Source organism: Equus caballus, chromosome X (genome assembly GCF_041296265.1).
Source record: "Equus caballus isolate H_3958 breed thoroughbred chromosome X, TB-T2T, whole genome shotgun sequence".
Lineage (NCBI taxonomy): Eukaryota > Metazoa > Chordata > Mammalia > Perissodactyla > Equidae > Equus > Equus caballus.
In genome coordinates, this window is record NC_091715.1 from 141,407,501 (window position 1) to 141,423,003 (window position 15,503).

At 53.4% G+C, this 15,503-nt stretch overlaps 1 protein-coding gene across 11 annotated transcripts in view; it reads left to right on the forward strand.

Annotated features, from left to right (window-relative positions):
* The window catches only part of MAMLD1 (mastermind like domain containing 1), a 222,932-nt gene that overhangs the window by 171,728 nt on the left and 35,701 nt on the right, over positions 1 to 15,503 (forward strand). For 9 of the 11 annotated variants that reach the window (XM_070256695.1, XM_070256696.1, XM_005614569.4 and 6 more), the window contains one exon: positions 8,478 to 10,196. In XM_070256695.1, the coding sequence (XP_070112796.1) occupies positions 8,478 to 10,196 (1,719 nt within the window). 11 annotated transcript variants of the gene reach the window in all.

Here is a 15,503-nt window from a genome sequence, read left to right on the forward strand (position 1 = left end):
AGACTATCTGGATGGAGAGCCGTGGCTGCCCCGTATGGTGTGATTTCCACATAGCTCAGACTGCCCAGCTGACACGGACCCAGGACTTGATTGTTTCTAGCTCTAGATTATCAATGGCTCCTTATTGCCCCAGCTTAACTCTGCCAGCAGTCACGTGCCTGGAATGCACCAACAGCCCCTCTAAAACCTCAGTCAGCCCATCAGGGCCCAGGCCAGGGCCTTTGCCACATACCCCACTCCTAATCCCACCAACAGTAGCAAGGAGCCCACCACTGCCTGAGGACCCCCCCATCTGGAGTCTTGGCCAGCATGGTGGCACTGGGGAAGGAAAAGCCTGGGGAGCCAGGAGGCACGAAGAGGGAAGGAGCTCCCCCGATACTCACCCAGTGTGCGCTCCTCAGCCACATCCGGGGCCTCAGTCGGGCCTTTGTGGTGTGGAGGCAGGGCTTATCACACGGGCCTGGAGCTGCCGAGGTGGCTACCCCCCACCTTCCTGGATGGCTCTGGGGCCAAGTCCATACTTGCAACCTACCTGAATTGTCCACCTATGCACGTGCTCCAGGTAGAGGTGTGGAAAGCTGGGGACAGGGTCAGTCACAGCCCAGGGCAACAGAGAGACGTTTATGACACGACAACAGGCCTTGAGACCCCACCAGCCTGTGGGGTATCTGGACCCCACCAGCTCACAGGGTTACTGTGTGGGGATTACTGTTTGAGGGTGTTCTTCACTGGGCTTGTCACTCTCCAGATGAAGGAAAGTCTGGATTTTGTAAAAAACTGCCTGGTCACCGGGTGGAGACTTTCCTTCCTTACCTCTGAATTCTTCTACATCTCTGGAGCATTCTAGAAAAAGAGTGTTTTCTCAGGAGTCCCCTCTATCATCAGGGGTGGGCCGAAGCTGGGGAGTTGAGACTGGGAGCCTAGCCTCAGTTACGGAGGCACCCCCTGGCTGCTGGGCTCGCTCCTGCTTTGCCATCAAAACACAGGAGCCTCTGGAAAGTTGGGAGAGCTGTGGTGAGACAGCCTGTGGGTGAGTGAGCTGAATTTGGCTTGGCATTCTCTGTTAACCCAGTCCCCCCTCCCTTCATTTTTGTTCATTTAATATGTGCTGGATTCTGATCATAGGAATCCAAACTTGCAATTGGACAACGCCTCCACCGACTGGGGGAGCAGTCAAGGGACGGGGGTTTAGGGCACAGGCCCAGATGACTGACACACAGCACAGTAAAGACTAGTTTGCGAAGTTCTCATTCTAGATAGGTCTCCAGGAACAAGCTTTAAAATGGCATCACTGGTTTCACCTGCCCTTCGAAGTGGTTGGAGAGCTGGCAGCCTTCCTGGTGGCTGGTGACTTGCTGGGACACTCTAATAGAACGTGTGAGTGAGCATGGCTCATTGGACTGAAATTGCAGGCCGCCTTTCTTGATTCAACTAGTGCAGACCTGCTGTTCTCAGGGTTAACACTGCTAGTGTACACACACACACACACACACACACACACACACTGTGTGCACTTCATTCCTTGTTAAAAAGCCACGGAGACATTTGGGCAGGACTATAACTTGACCTAACCGGGCTGGGGCAGGTTATGCTTTCTTTGAGAGTGTCTGGAGTGGGAAGTGATGTACAGATCTTGCCCATGGCAAGGACGCCTGTGAGCCATCAGGCTCTTCCCGGGCAGAGAGGCCTTTTTAGGTGGGGGAGAAGATAATTCATCTTTTCTCTACAGGAACAGTCCAGGGAGAAAGTCATAGCATCAGCTTACCAAAGCTGGGACCCATTCACTCACCAAAACTAAGGCCCAGAGTGGGGAAGGGACCCACGAGAAGTCACGCCACAAGCAGAGCCCCGGGAGCAATGAGGAGGCTGAGCCTCAATGACCTCCGAGCGTCCTTCTGCCCTCTTCACACAGAGAAACCCATCCTTGGGTCTGCGGCCTCCAGCCTTAGCTCTGCCTCCCCTTCTCCCCTTCGCTGCATGATTCGGGGCTCATGAGCCTAATTCAAGGGAAACAGATGATGCTTGCTAGCCTGGGTCCTGCCCAGACAGTGTCATCTGGCCTGGCACAGTGCCCTTGCCTTTGGCCTTCAGCTTCTGTTTCAGCCCCCAGGCAGCACCTGCTTTATCTGTGGGCCAGCCTCGCCAAATCCATCCAGCCGTTTGAAACCACCTCCTCTTTCTCTTCTCCCACAAGTAATCATCTTTATCTCACTAGTGACGCCACATGGGAATGTGTTGGGAGGAGACGGGGTCAGGGTTTCTTCCTGTGAAAAGAGGCCAACCTGGGAGTCTGAGAAGCTGGCCCACGGGCACATCTCTTCCGGGGTCTAGGCCTCACCAGCCCTAACATGAGTGGCTGGGGCCAGCTTGTCTCTAAGGACCTGACAGTTCTGAAAGCCTAGGAGTATAAGGCTAGTGCTCAAGAAACACTGTTTAATGACAGAATACTTCGAGTTTTCTCAGGGGATGGTACAATAGGAATTATGAGTTCATTAAATCCATGTGCATTTATAGGTTTGGGGCCATTCTTAGAGTTGCCATTTCTTCCAACTGGTATGTCTATAGAAAGGAAGAATGCGGTTCTAAAAACCCCCACCCAGGTCTGCTCGTTTCTGCATTTGTTGGGGCTGCTGCTCAGAGTAGCTCTGGTTGAAGCTTGTGGAAGCCACAAGCCCTCAGGTGGAAATGGCTGAGTGCCACAGACAGCGTGACGGAACCCAGAGTGGTGGGCGGTGGTGAGCAGCAGAAGGTGGAATTTTAAAGGCAGCACTGCCGGCTGGTAGGTCAGTGCCATCAGGACTAGGCTGCTCACCTCCCTCCGCTCCCACTTTACGCCCCAAGCTTCATGCATGTGTCCTTATTTGTCAGAGAGCTAGTCAAGGCCCATACTGGAGGGCAGTGGGACAGCTTGGGGACCCTAGGCCTGGAGAATGACATCAATAGCAATTACTTCTCCCAATGTGCACGCCTCAACAATGCTGAGAGGCACACAGGGCAGGCCAAGTACCCACTTTACAGAAGAAGAAATTGAGGCTCAGAGAGGGGGAGTGACTTGCCAATAGTCACACAGCAAATGGAGAAGCTAGGAATTAAATGTAAGTCTTTTGATACCCACTTCAGGGCTCTTTCCCCCACCTCAGCCTGCGTTGGGTGCTGAGTATGCAGTTTGCAGGCTCAGGGCAAGCCAGGGGCACCAATATATCCCTTATTTGTAAGTTGAGATTCTTGCTCCAAACCGCCTATTGGCAGAGATTCGTTCTTGAGACGAATGGACTCCTCTGGAAGCCGATGAGCACTCAGGGTTCCCGGCCATTCCCAGCTACCCTGGGCTTCTCCAGAGCCTCAGGTCTTGCAATACCACAAATGCTGAAAGTACTGTTTGTTCTACAGAAAGGTCAGTTTCAGTTTGTGGGGACATTCATCTAAAAAGCAAACATGCAATTGACACATATGCCCAAATATAGGCATTTATACTGGTGCACATCTGAGCCCATGTATATATCCACGTATATTCTCTTTCTCTCTCCCTCCCTCCGTCCCTCTCTCCCTCCCTCCCTTCCTGCAAACCCAGTCCTGTAGCATCATTGTCCTATCTGTTCTGGGGCTACCTCCACCATGCCCCACCATGTCTGCTTTCTTTTCTTCTGAGCAAGTCTACTGGGGACCACTCTTATCTCAGAGCGCTTGAAAGCCAGTCTAGTTGGCTAGCATCAGGTTCTTGGAAACTCATAGGGGGAACCTGTAACAGTATTGAAGGAAGTCGTTGCTGGAGTACGGGTGTTCTTGTGAGAGACGAAGGGAAGCAGCAGGCGGGCTGGCGTGAGCTGCACTGGAGGAGGCAGTAGTGAGGGAGAGAGGAGAGACTAGATAAGCCCTGGGCGATTTCCACCCTTCTCACAGTTTTTCCCAGGGCCCAGTGTCCTCTGGAGGGAAAATGAGGCTCCGTGAGCTGATCTTTCCTGGATACCTTCAGCCCCCCACGTTCTTGTCCAGTAGGAACTGCGCATATTTTTGCTGGCCTTTCCTTGGTGTCCGTGGTAAACCTCCAGCTAGAGTGTCCAAAATGAAGTGTCCATAACAGCCGGCCATGCCTCTTTGGAAAGAGCAATATATTTGCAAGGTATATTCTTTATTCTCCTTGTGCCCATTTTATGGGCCTGGACTGCGCTCTTACAATCTAGACCTTTTCCAAGAAATCTTTCCCCTTCTTGCCATTCTGCACTAAAAAATGTAGAAAGGGAAGAATTGCCATATGTCATTGTTCAGACAGAACCAGAAATAATGTTGACTTCAGAGCTGAGCTTGGCCCCTGTCGGAAGGGTGGCCTTTGTTTTCTCATTATTTGGGGGATGGGGAGGCCTTCACATGCTTTGCAATGCGTGTGAATGAATGTTTATGAGGTCGTGGGGATCCCATTGGTGGCTCTGTCGCCTCATTATGACATGGGACTCTGCAGGCATTTGAGGAGGGAGCTAAAGTCAGTCCTTTCTCAGACTCCAGGAGACTGCCCCTCACTTCCTCTCCCATCCACTCCTCCGCATCACCACCACCAAAGGCCAGGCTGGGAATTGGGATGCCTGGGGTCTAGTGTTGTCATCATCCCCTAACTAGCTGTGTGACCACAAGCAAATCACATCCCATTCTGTTTTCTGTAAAAAAAAAAAAAAGGTTGGGATGTGTTCTCTAGAAATCCTGCCAGTGTCTACTGATTCACTTATGATAAAAAAAGAAAAACCTCAGTGAGTGGACAGGATCATGTGCAATACACGGCCTAGAGGAAGTGGGGGCTGGCTGGTAGCTGGGACCAATAGCTTGCCGTCACAGAGTCAACAGAGACTGGGAAATGGCACATGCGGGAAGCTGGAAAGTTGGTTTAGAAGGGTCTGGAAGTTCGGTGGGTGGCCTGCCACCCCCAACATTGACAGAGGAAATCACTCTGGAGTAGCAAGCTGTCTGCTGCACTTGGTCTGAAATGGTGGTCGTGGGATTCAGTCAGCAGCATCTAGCCCAGGCAGGCAGACCTCAGCAGCAGCGCCCACTGGCCCAGGTGACCTGGTGAAGGCACCAGTGTGGCACTGGGCATGGGGGAAAGCCCAGCCATCCTCTCGAAATTGAGATGAGTAACAAATTATGGGACTGGGCAAGAGGAAGCACTGAGGCGGGCCTGTATCTAGGGGCAAAATTAACTGAATAATAGATCCCTCCACCTCACTGCTGCCTGGTGAAAGCAGATGCTGTTAGGGTGAGGCTGAGCGCTTCCTGTAAACACAGCCGCCTTCCCGCGGCCTTGGTTAGGCTTGGCTGGAGTTCTGGCCGTTTAGCCAGGGTGCTTTGGGCTAACTATTGAAAGCTCTCACAGTAAAATCCCAAAGGCGGTGCTGCGGCCTTCTAAGAGAGTGGAGTCTCCTTGAAGTCCCTTGAAAAACGAAAGCTCAGAAGATGCTCCCACCTGCCCCTCTGCTGAAATTGCAGCCTGTACCAGCACCCCGCCCCCGACACGCTGCACCCGCAGGGGCAGCAGGGCGAGCCTGCCCCCTGATTAGGCATCTTCCCAGAGCATTCAGTAAGGCGAGCACCAGCCGCGTCCAGCTGTAGACTTAGCACAGCAAGGGTGTCACCCGCTCCAGTAAGTCAGATCCACCAACAGTGGGACGGTCATCAACCTCCCACAGGGGTGTCCTGGGATCCGCGTTGTTACTGAGGAGCCGGTGGATTCCAGAATTGGAATTGAGTGGGGAGCATGTCATGGGTGCGCTTGACGGGGGCCTGAGAAGTTGTGTGCACCCACGTTCTCGTTTCGGAGAGCTGGAGACTCCTCTCCTTTGCCTCTGGTCACACTGCGCCTTCCCCTCCTCCCACCGCCTTAGTCCCAACAGGTTAATGGCAGACCAACAATTAAATGAAAGGGAGAGCCCACAGAATCAGCCAGGGATTCCAGGCCCCTGCAGCTCTCAGGCCCTGCCCTCCCTGGCTTCCCATCCCCCAACCACATCCATCCCCCGCCTGGTGCCGCACAGACTTCACTATCATTGCCTTGCAGTCCAAGACATCGCGGACAACACATTGGGCCCAACCATTGCCAGCTCGGATTCCCTGCAGGGGATCCTACATAAACCCCACACCCAGTCATTCCTATCAATCCATTTCCCACGTTTCTGTTTTCAATATGCTGGATTTCTTTGAACTCTGGGAGGATATAGAAGAGACCAAATTTCAGTAGGGGACCCAATGACTTGTTTGTGGGCTGCCCCATAATTGAGGGAATGGCCAGGAGAGTAGGTGGCAGAGCTCCCAGTGTGCTGGGTCATTTGTGTTCCCTTGTCCGCTGATTCATTTAGCTGCTGATTCTGGAGCACCTGCTGTCGGCCAAATCCAGGCAGTACTCCTGGGTGGGAGAGTGGGCACGCATGACAGGATAGGCCTCCTCTTGTGCCTGCTCGACCCTTCCCCAGCCCACCATGCCTGCCCCGTGGTATTCAGCCCTCAGATGAATTTGGTGGCAGAGTTGTCCCTCAGAGTGCCCTTGATCAGGTCATAGACATCTCAAAAGAAAAGGCAAAGAAGTAGGCAAGTCCCCTCTCTCAGAGTAGTGGAGCCCCTTGTGCGGAGACGAGACCGTGTCCTGCAACCAGGCTGGGTGAAGGCAGTGGGTGGGAGGCAGCGGAGTGGCGGTGGAGGAGCCCTGCAGCTGCCTGGGCCCTGGGGCCCTCCAGCTGAGCCAGCCTGGGCAAGCCCTGCCTCCTGCGTGGGTCTCAGGCTCCCCGTGTTTCATAGGACAGGATTGGACTCCCAGGACCCTTCAGGACCCGCCCTTTGTAATGCCAGTTACCAGTTAGTGAGGACCTACCAGGTGCCACAGGATCTGCCCCATTTCGCTTACGAGTCAGAGCAGCATCATGAGATGACATCTAAAATTAGACTCATTTTACACATGAAGAAACTGGGGCTCAGAGAGGTTAAGTGGCAAGGCCAAGACCTAGTTGTGTCCACCTGGGGACCAGGGCCCTATGCCACACTGCCTCCGCCCAGGCTCTGGGCCAGTGCTTCTCAAGCTGGCTGTCCATTTAGAATCAGCCAGGGAGCTTTGAAAACACTCGGCCGCCCGGGCCCCACCCTAGATGAGACTGAAGCAATCCATTTGTGGTGGGAGAGCCTGGGAATCCGGCTGTTTCTAAGTGATTCTGATGTGCAACAAGGCCTAGGCTGTGCGGCCCTGGGGGACCTCTTTTGATGTTCACTCTGCCGCAAGAGTCCTGAGCACCGTTGTGCTAGCAGGCGGCCTCCACACGTGCGCTGAAACCCCAGTGGGCCAAATGTGAGAGGACATCAGAGGACCAGCACTGAATGTCTCAGTACTACTTCCAAAGCTAAAAGGGGGGTTCTCACCTGAGAAAGCACCTGGAGAGAAACGCATCTCTTAGACTGTTGACGTTTAGCTGATTTCCAAGCCCTCTCTTCCCACACAACATTCCTTCACTCCAGTGCCTTTCTCCTTTACTTGTAGGTCGTGGTCATTAACATGACAGCCACGGAGGACTGTGTGAAGCCTTGAAAGAGTAGGAAATACCGTGTTACTAACTTCTTTGCCTTGTCCCCAAAGGCTTTGCTTTTATAAGTGGTGGGCAGCTCCCCCAAGGTGCAGATCGCAGACTGGGGCCTTTTCCTGTTGTTTCCTATCTCCCCAACCTGAGGATGCATCTGCAGAGGCGCGTTTCTTATTTTATAAGATTATAAGTCATTCTCATTAAAAACAAACAAGCAACACAAAAATGTTGAGAACAGAAAGGGGCTTGCCAGTCATCCCATGAGATGACTACTCCAAACGGTTGTATATTTGTTCTTCCAAGTGACTTGTGTGTGCTCGAGCGTGTCAGAGTAAGTGGAGCCATGCTACGATGACTGTTCTGCAACTGGCGTTCCCCTGTAAGGAGTGCAGCTCAGCCAGCTGCCCACCAGGACACAGCCAGGCCTCCCCCGTGCCTCTGAAGGCTCATCACCGCAGCCTGAGGCATCGAACCAGGACAGGCGACCTAAAAGTTCAATGCCTGTGCTACGCTTTCTCTTTTTAAAAATTGGGGTATCTGTAGATAGTTCAGAATTGAAAATATCTTAGCTACTTCTAGTTTGTTCTCAAATGCCTACCTTTGGCAGCACAGTGCATTTAGTGGCTTCTGTGTAGCTTCACTGAACTCTCCTTTAAGCGGGCAGAGCACATCCTTTCTGTCATGTTTAGTATGCAGACAGCCTAATGCCTTATTTGAAGTGTAATAAGACCATTTAAATGAAATGCTGCAACAAAGAAACAAGCATTAGGGTTCTAAAAATAGGCTGTATTGTATAGTTTTGACAACTTTAAATCTTGAAATTGAGAGATTGGTTGATCTTGCAAGTTTTCTGTTCATTAGCTCTAATGTTCAGAATCTTTATAAAATTTCCTCTCTCTCTCCGCCCCCCCCCCCCACCCAATCCCCTTTCAGCCACAGGGAACCCTTAAGAGGAGACAGGAAGGAGACAACTTCCAGTTTCCAGGCATGGCTGACGGGGGTTACCCTAATAAAATCAAGAGGCCTTGCCTTGAGGACGTCACCCTTTCTATGGGCCCTGGTGCCCACCCCAGCACACCGTGTGCAGAGCTGCAGGTCGCTCCGTTACCAGTGAACCCTAGCCCTGCAGCTATGGGAGTAGCTGGCCATCCGTTACTACTCGAGAATAATCCCGTGAACGGCAACGTGATGGGCACACCGTTTGTGGTACCACCGACTGCAGAATTGGGGCTAAAAGGGCCCACTGTCCCTTACTATGACAAAACCAACAGCATGCCAGCTGTGGACCAGGAACTTCAAGATCTGCTGGAGGAGCTAACAAAAATTCAGGAACCTTCTCCGAGTGAGCTCGATCTTGAGAAGATACTGGGGAGCAAGCCGGAAGAACCGCTGGTCTTGGATCACCCTCAGGCGGGCCTCGGCACAGCTCCCAAGCCTTCGGCTCAGATGCCGCACTTGGAGAGCCTTGCTTCCGGCAAAGAGTTTGCTTCCAGTTGCAGCCAGGTCCCTGGCGTGTCACTTCAAATCCCGCCCTCCTCTGCAGGGGTCAGCTATGCGATTCCCTCCACCAGTAAGCAGCTCGTCTCACCTAGTTCTTCCACAGCACAGGCCAAGAACCAGGTCCAGGCGATGCTCCCTGTCGCTTTGCCCCCACTTCCGGTGCCTCAGTGGCATCATGCCCACCAGCTGAAGGTGTTGGCGGCCAGCAAGCAGGGATCTGCTACAAAGCAGCCAGGGCCCACTCCCAGTTGGTCTGGCCTGCCTCCTACAGGCCTCTCCCCACCTTACCGCCCAGTGCCATCGCCACACCCGCCGCCACCATTCAGCCCTCAGAGCCTCATGGTATCCTGCATGTCGTCCAGCAACCTGCCAGGGAGCACTCTCCAAGGCTCTCCCAATGCCTTGCTCTCGAGCATGGTGTCTGGCAGCAGTGCTGCCCTTGGGCCCGCCATGCCCTATGCTCCCGAGAAGCTCCCCAGCCCAGCTCTCAGTCAGCAGCCACAGTTCAGCCCGCAGAACTCCATTCTTGCCAACCTGGTGTCCTCTACTATTAAAAATCCTCAAGGACACCTGATGTCTGCTCTGCCCACCAGCAACCCTGGGCCGTCCCCCCCTTACCGCCCGGAGAAGCTGTCCAGCCCAGGCTTGCCACAGCAGTCTTTCACGCCACAGTGCTCCCTGCTCCGGAGCCTCACGCCCGCCAGTAACCCACTCAGCCAGCAGCAGCAGCAGCAGCAGCAGCAGCAGCAGCAGCAGCAAGCAAATGCCGTCTTCAAGCCCATGGTCACCAACTCACCCAAAACTCTGAGCATGATCATGCATCAGGGGCTGGCCAGCCCCAGCCCGGGAGCCCCGGAGCCATTTAGTTTTGGCAACACCAAGCCTTTGTCACATTTCATTGCTGAGCCTGGCCCCCAGAAACTGCCCTCCATGCCTGCCACCTCTAGGCAGCCTTCCCTGCTCCACTACCTGCAGCAGCCGACGCCAGCACAGGCCTCTTCTGCCACTGCCTCCTCCACCGCCACCGCCAGCTTGCAGCTGCCGCCGCAGCAGCCCGACCACTCTGCGTTCCTCCTGCAGCAGATGATGCAGCAGCCCCAGCGCTTTCCGCGATCAGGAGCCTCGGACTCCATGCCTTCTCTGCCCAGACAGGTAAGACAGTCTCATAGCTGGTGGTTTCCTTTGTTTCGGATATAAGAACCGTGCCTCGTGCTATTGATACCCGGCTTTGGAGGCAAATCCAGGCTGGAGTCCTCTCTGAGACTGGACTTGACTCTGGAAAAGTCTATTTAAGCCAGCTAATTCTGTGTGGTCAAAGCAGCGTACTAATGAGACTGAGGTTATGGTTGCAATGTCCACGTCGGTCACTGAACTTCCCTGGGGAAACTGCACCCGCCAGGTGCTGCCGGGGGGACAAGGCAGAGTGGCACAGGACCGCCTCCCCTGCACTGGGCTGTCGTCCCTCACTCAGGACTAGCGAAGGCTCGGGGGATGCAAGGAATTGCACTGAAGCATTTCAGTCTTGGCCCTGCTGGCATAGGGCTGCACACTGAGCCTTCTAGAAATGCCACAGCAAACTTCTGCTGAGCAGTTCCAGTGTGCCATTCACCACTGTGCTGGATGCAGAGGCAGGTCCTAAATGCAAAGGACAGATACTTGTAAAGTAGTTAACGCTTACCATCTCCATTTTACAAACGAACAACCTGAGGCTCAGAGAGTTGAAATGACTTGCCCAGAGTCACACAGTTAGCCAGGGGCAGAGCAGGAGCTTGAAGCCAGGCAGTCTTGCTCCAGAGGCTGCGCTCTTCTCAGAATTACCGTGTCTTTTCCCTCTGTGGCATCTCCTACAGTCTCATCAATCACTGGATTCCGCTGACTCTCCGAGTGGTGTCTCTCGCAGGCCCCACTCTCCGTTGTCCTGAGCCCTGCCTATATTAGTTCTCTACTGCCACATAACGAATTACCCCAGAACACACACCTGTATTACCTCACGGTCTCTGGGGGTCAGAAATCCTGGCACAGCTGAGCTGGGTCTTCTGGCTCTTCATCTCTCATAAGTCTGCAGTCATCTCAAGGCTCAACCGGGAAGGAGCCGCTTCCAAGCTCACTCTCCTGGTTGTTGGCAGAAAGCAGTTCCTTGCAGGTTGTTGGACTGAAGCCGCAGTTCCTCATGAGCTGTTGGCCAGAGGCCTTCTGGCCGTATGGGCCTCTTCATAGAGCATCTTGCAACATGGCAGCCAGCTTTATCCGAGTGAGCAAGAGAAAATATGCCAGCAAAAGAGGCAGGGGCTATGCCAGCAAGTCAGAAGTCACAGTCTTTATAACCTAGTCTTGAAAGTGACATCCCATCATTTTCACTGTATTCTGTTCATTAGACACAAGCGTAAAGATGCGACTGCCAGGAGGGGATTGCGTGAAGGTGTGAATACCAGAGACAGGAATCCCCGGGGGCCATGTCAGATGTCTGCCTACCCAGAATACTGTCTATCAAGGACCCTCCTTTCCATTACTCTCATCCCTGCCCAAGTTCAGGCCTTCTTGATTCTTTGTCCAAACTCATACTATTGACTCTTAAAACGGTTTCCCCCCCATAAACCATCTATTACTCTAAGCATTACCTTGCTATAGCAGAGACCTGATCACATTTCACACTTGCTCAGAAGTTTCTGGAGGCCCATAACCTGGCTCCATCTGCCTCCTTAGACTCAGGGTCCATCAGGCACTTCATTTCTAGAACTCCGAAGTGCTTGCAGTTTCTGGCCTTCTCTGCATTCTCGGCTTTGACTCCTGCCATTCCCTGTGCCCAGCCTTTCCTTGTCACCTTTCCTCTCCTGTCCCACTCTTATAGCTTCTGAGGCTCAGGCACCGTCTCCTCCAGGAAGCCTTTCCCTGACTGTCCTGGGTGCTTCCATCTCCCACTCTGCCTCCCTCTTCTGTAGAGCAGCCAAGGAGATGGCTGGAAACCAGCTAGGGACCTGGCCCAGAGGAGGCACTGTTGGGGCTGACCTCTTTTCTGAGGGCCTTGGATGAGCGTGACCATGGCAGCCCTGGAGGATAGGGACTGTGTCTTTTTCATCTAGATCTCATGAGACGTAACCAAGCAGAGTGCTCCGCACCAGGGAATTGGTCCTTTGATGGATGCCCACAGCAAGCAGAGCTCCCGCAGGGGTGGCCAGGGCGAGCAGCAGGCCTTTGTCTGCAGTTCAGGAGCACTTTGGTTTGGTTTTGTTATAGGCCTGTTGCCATCTGTTTTCGTGGACTTCTGCGGCTGGCTCAGGGGAGCGCCAGCATCAGCACTGCAACTCTTACCCTAGCAGGCAAGATCCTCAGCCTGGAGACGTGTCACCATCCAACATTGTGAGCCTTTTTGTTTTGTTCTGTTTTCTTCAATGGGCTACATCTGTAGCCTGACTGCGTCATCTCAGAGCCAGATCAGCTGGCTCAGAGGGAGAATTCTTAAATGATTGGGGTCGTGAAAATCATAGCCAACCGATTACCTAGGTAGAGTTGGAGAAAGTGTTCAGGAGAAGGACCAAGTGGCCCAGCTCCCTGAGGCTAGGAAGCGCTCAGGTGACCCCCACCAGCAGAGCCCAGAGGCTGGGCTCCCCAGATGCGATGCTATTGCTACCAAGGGCTGCCTTCCCAGCCGGTGCTGGCCAGTGCCCATGGGCCAGGCATGCAACTCAGTACTTCACCTGCCTTTCCTCATGTTAATCCTCAGAGGTAGAGGCTGTTATCATTCCCTTTAAAGCTGAGAAGACTGAGGCAGAGAGAAGTCGCCAGAGTTGCCCACAGCCACACAGCAAATCAGGCCCAGAGCAGGGAGTGGGGCTACAGAGCCCACACTTGTAACCGCACGCATGGGGCACTGCCTCCAGAACCTTCCATTCCTGCCCTAACCTCCTAACTATTGCCTCTTCTACAAAATGGGGGAGGGGGGCGGATTGTTGGAGGGTTAAATGCGTTAACACATCTACAGCACTTCGAACAGCGCCTGGCCTGCCATCGACGCTTTGCTCTCACTGTGACTCTCACTCCTGGCCCTGGCTGGGCCTCCACATCTGTTTCTGGGAGCTAAGATGTAGCTTTCAGAACTGGCGCTGTGTCAGGACAGAGTATGAGCAGTGCTCCCTCCAGACCCCATTTGCGCCATGAGATTGACAGGAGTCCTGGGGCCTACTAGCCTGTGGGCTCTTCCTGTTCTTGGCTCTGCCCTGCCTCAACACCTCCAGGCCTGGTGAAAAAGAGAAAACAGCTGTTTTGCCTGGCTGGCTGGGATTTCCCCTCTCTTCTTTCTGGAGCTCTCTCAGTCTTGCTCCAGCCCTCTCCCCAGCACGCTATTCTGTCCGTGGCATTCTAGCCAAAATGCACTGAGCAGGCCTCCAAGCCGGGCACATCCACAACTCCAGCCCTCCTTCTCATGGCCTTTCCCCATTCCCCTGAAGGCCTAAGAACTCAGCCCTGGTCACTCTTCCAGAGGAGAGAAAAGAAGGGAAGAGGCGAGTGTTTGAGGCAATAGCTGGGTCACCGGCGGAAGGACAGACAGCAGCCCCAGTGTTGAAGAAGTGCATGCTCCTTGCTTCCAAGAAGGTGAACTTGGCAAGTTTTATAGATGGCCAAGCTGAGCCTCAGAAAACACTCAGTATCTCCTGTGTGTCATTGATGAGCTCGTTGCCCGTCCATGGATGGTAGTGGTGACCATAGAAAGACTGGGCATTCATTTTAATCCAGATCTTAGTTTTTTTAAGGAGTAGTTTCTAAATGTAAGATGAGGAACCAACTTTTGAGTAAGCAGCAATGCCAAACCCAGCTGTCTATAGGAGTTCATACTTACTCACAGACTAGTATTTCTCAGCTTGGGGAATTTCACTCTACCGGTTAAGGGAACCATCCAGTTGCGGTGGGCCATTTGCTCGCAGTGAAGGTAGAAGGCAAGTGCCATCTGGCGTCAGGGCAGCGGTTCGGCGTGGCAGTTTAAGCAAGGGAACTAGAGGCAGACAGAGCTGGGGTTCCAGTCCAGGCACCAACACTGACTGGGTCATGTTATGGGAGCAATGTTACTTAACCCCTCTAAGCCTCAGCTGCACCTGGGCAAAGGGATTGTCCCCATCTCTTAGGGCATTGGAAGACAAGGAGACGCTCAATCAAAATTGCTCAGAAGCCTGCCAGCACACACAGCGTGCTCAGTCAGGGCTGGTGCAGGCTCCCATCTGGGATCTGAATCCCTAGGGGTCAGATGTGTTTCCAAATTCAGAGCATTTGGGACTTTAGAAAAGCAATATCCTGCATATAGCAAATATCACACAACCCTGTGGTGGAGTCTGGAGCAGCATTTCATTATTTTTGCTGAGAAATATGAATATTTAACTAACTCCAGGTCAAAATTTCCCCCTTAATAAATTTTGACACCAAATTTACAAAGATAAAATAGACTTTCAAAATGCACTGAGCAGGCCTCCAAGCCGGGCACATCCACAGCTCCAGCCCTCCTTCTCGCGAGCTTTTTGATTTGAAATTATAGGTAAGGGGTGTGGACCTGAAATGATCAAGGGAGGGACTCTTTTTGGAGTCAAGACTCCCCCAGCCCTGGTGTGGTGGATTTTAGTGACTCCAAATCTCCTCACTGTATTCCCCACCCTACTCCCAAGGCTGGGTGACAACTGTGTGTCTTTAATCAACGTGAGGCAAAATGAATTTTGTTTCCGTAATTTAAAGCCCCTTCTCCCTGAAGACTACTGGAGATGGCTTAGGGCGGTGCAGAAATCAGCATTAGGACCCTTAGGACTTCAAGTTTACCATCGGCCCCTGGCGGCTGGAGCTTACATTTACTCAAAGGTGACGACGGGTCGCTCAGGGAGATGGCAGTTGCGCTCTAGAGGAGTTGGGGTAGCAGGAGGCGGCGCCCTTGGAGGAGCCTTTGCAGAGCTGGGAGTGCAGCATCAAGGGGAGGAGGGATGTGGAGGCTGGCCAGTTGGAATAAGAAGAAAAACGCCTGCAATCTGATCCTCGAAGCAGGCCCAGCACAGGGGCAAGGGGGCAGCTATGGAGAGACAGACCAAAGAGGCGCACGATACTGTTTGGACAGATTTGGAGAGGGCCGACTAGGGGACTCAAGCCTGCCTTGGGGAAGGCTGGGCTAGGCCCCTCCTGGGTTTGCCCCGCTTTCTGCCTTTACCAATAAGCCTGGCATCTCCTCAGCTTAGGCAGCAGTGAACTCTCAGCGATTGTGGAGATGGTGGGCGAATCGACAGCTTGCCCTCCTGCCTCCTCGAGGATCTTGGCCTGTGACAGGGATCTGCGTCTGTGACGGGGATCTGGGCCTGTGACGGGGATCTGGGCCTGTGACGGGGATCTGCGTCTGTGATAGGGATCTGGACCTGTGAGGAGGATCTGGGCCTGTGACGAGGATCTGGGCCTGTGACGGGGATCTGGGCCTGTGACGGGGATCTGGGCCTGTGC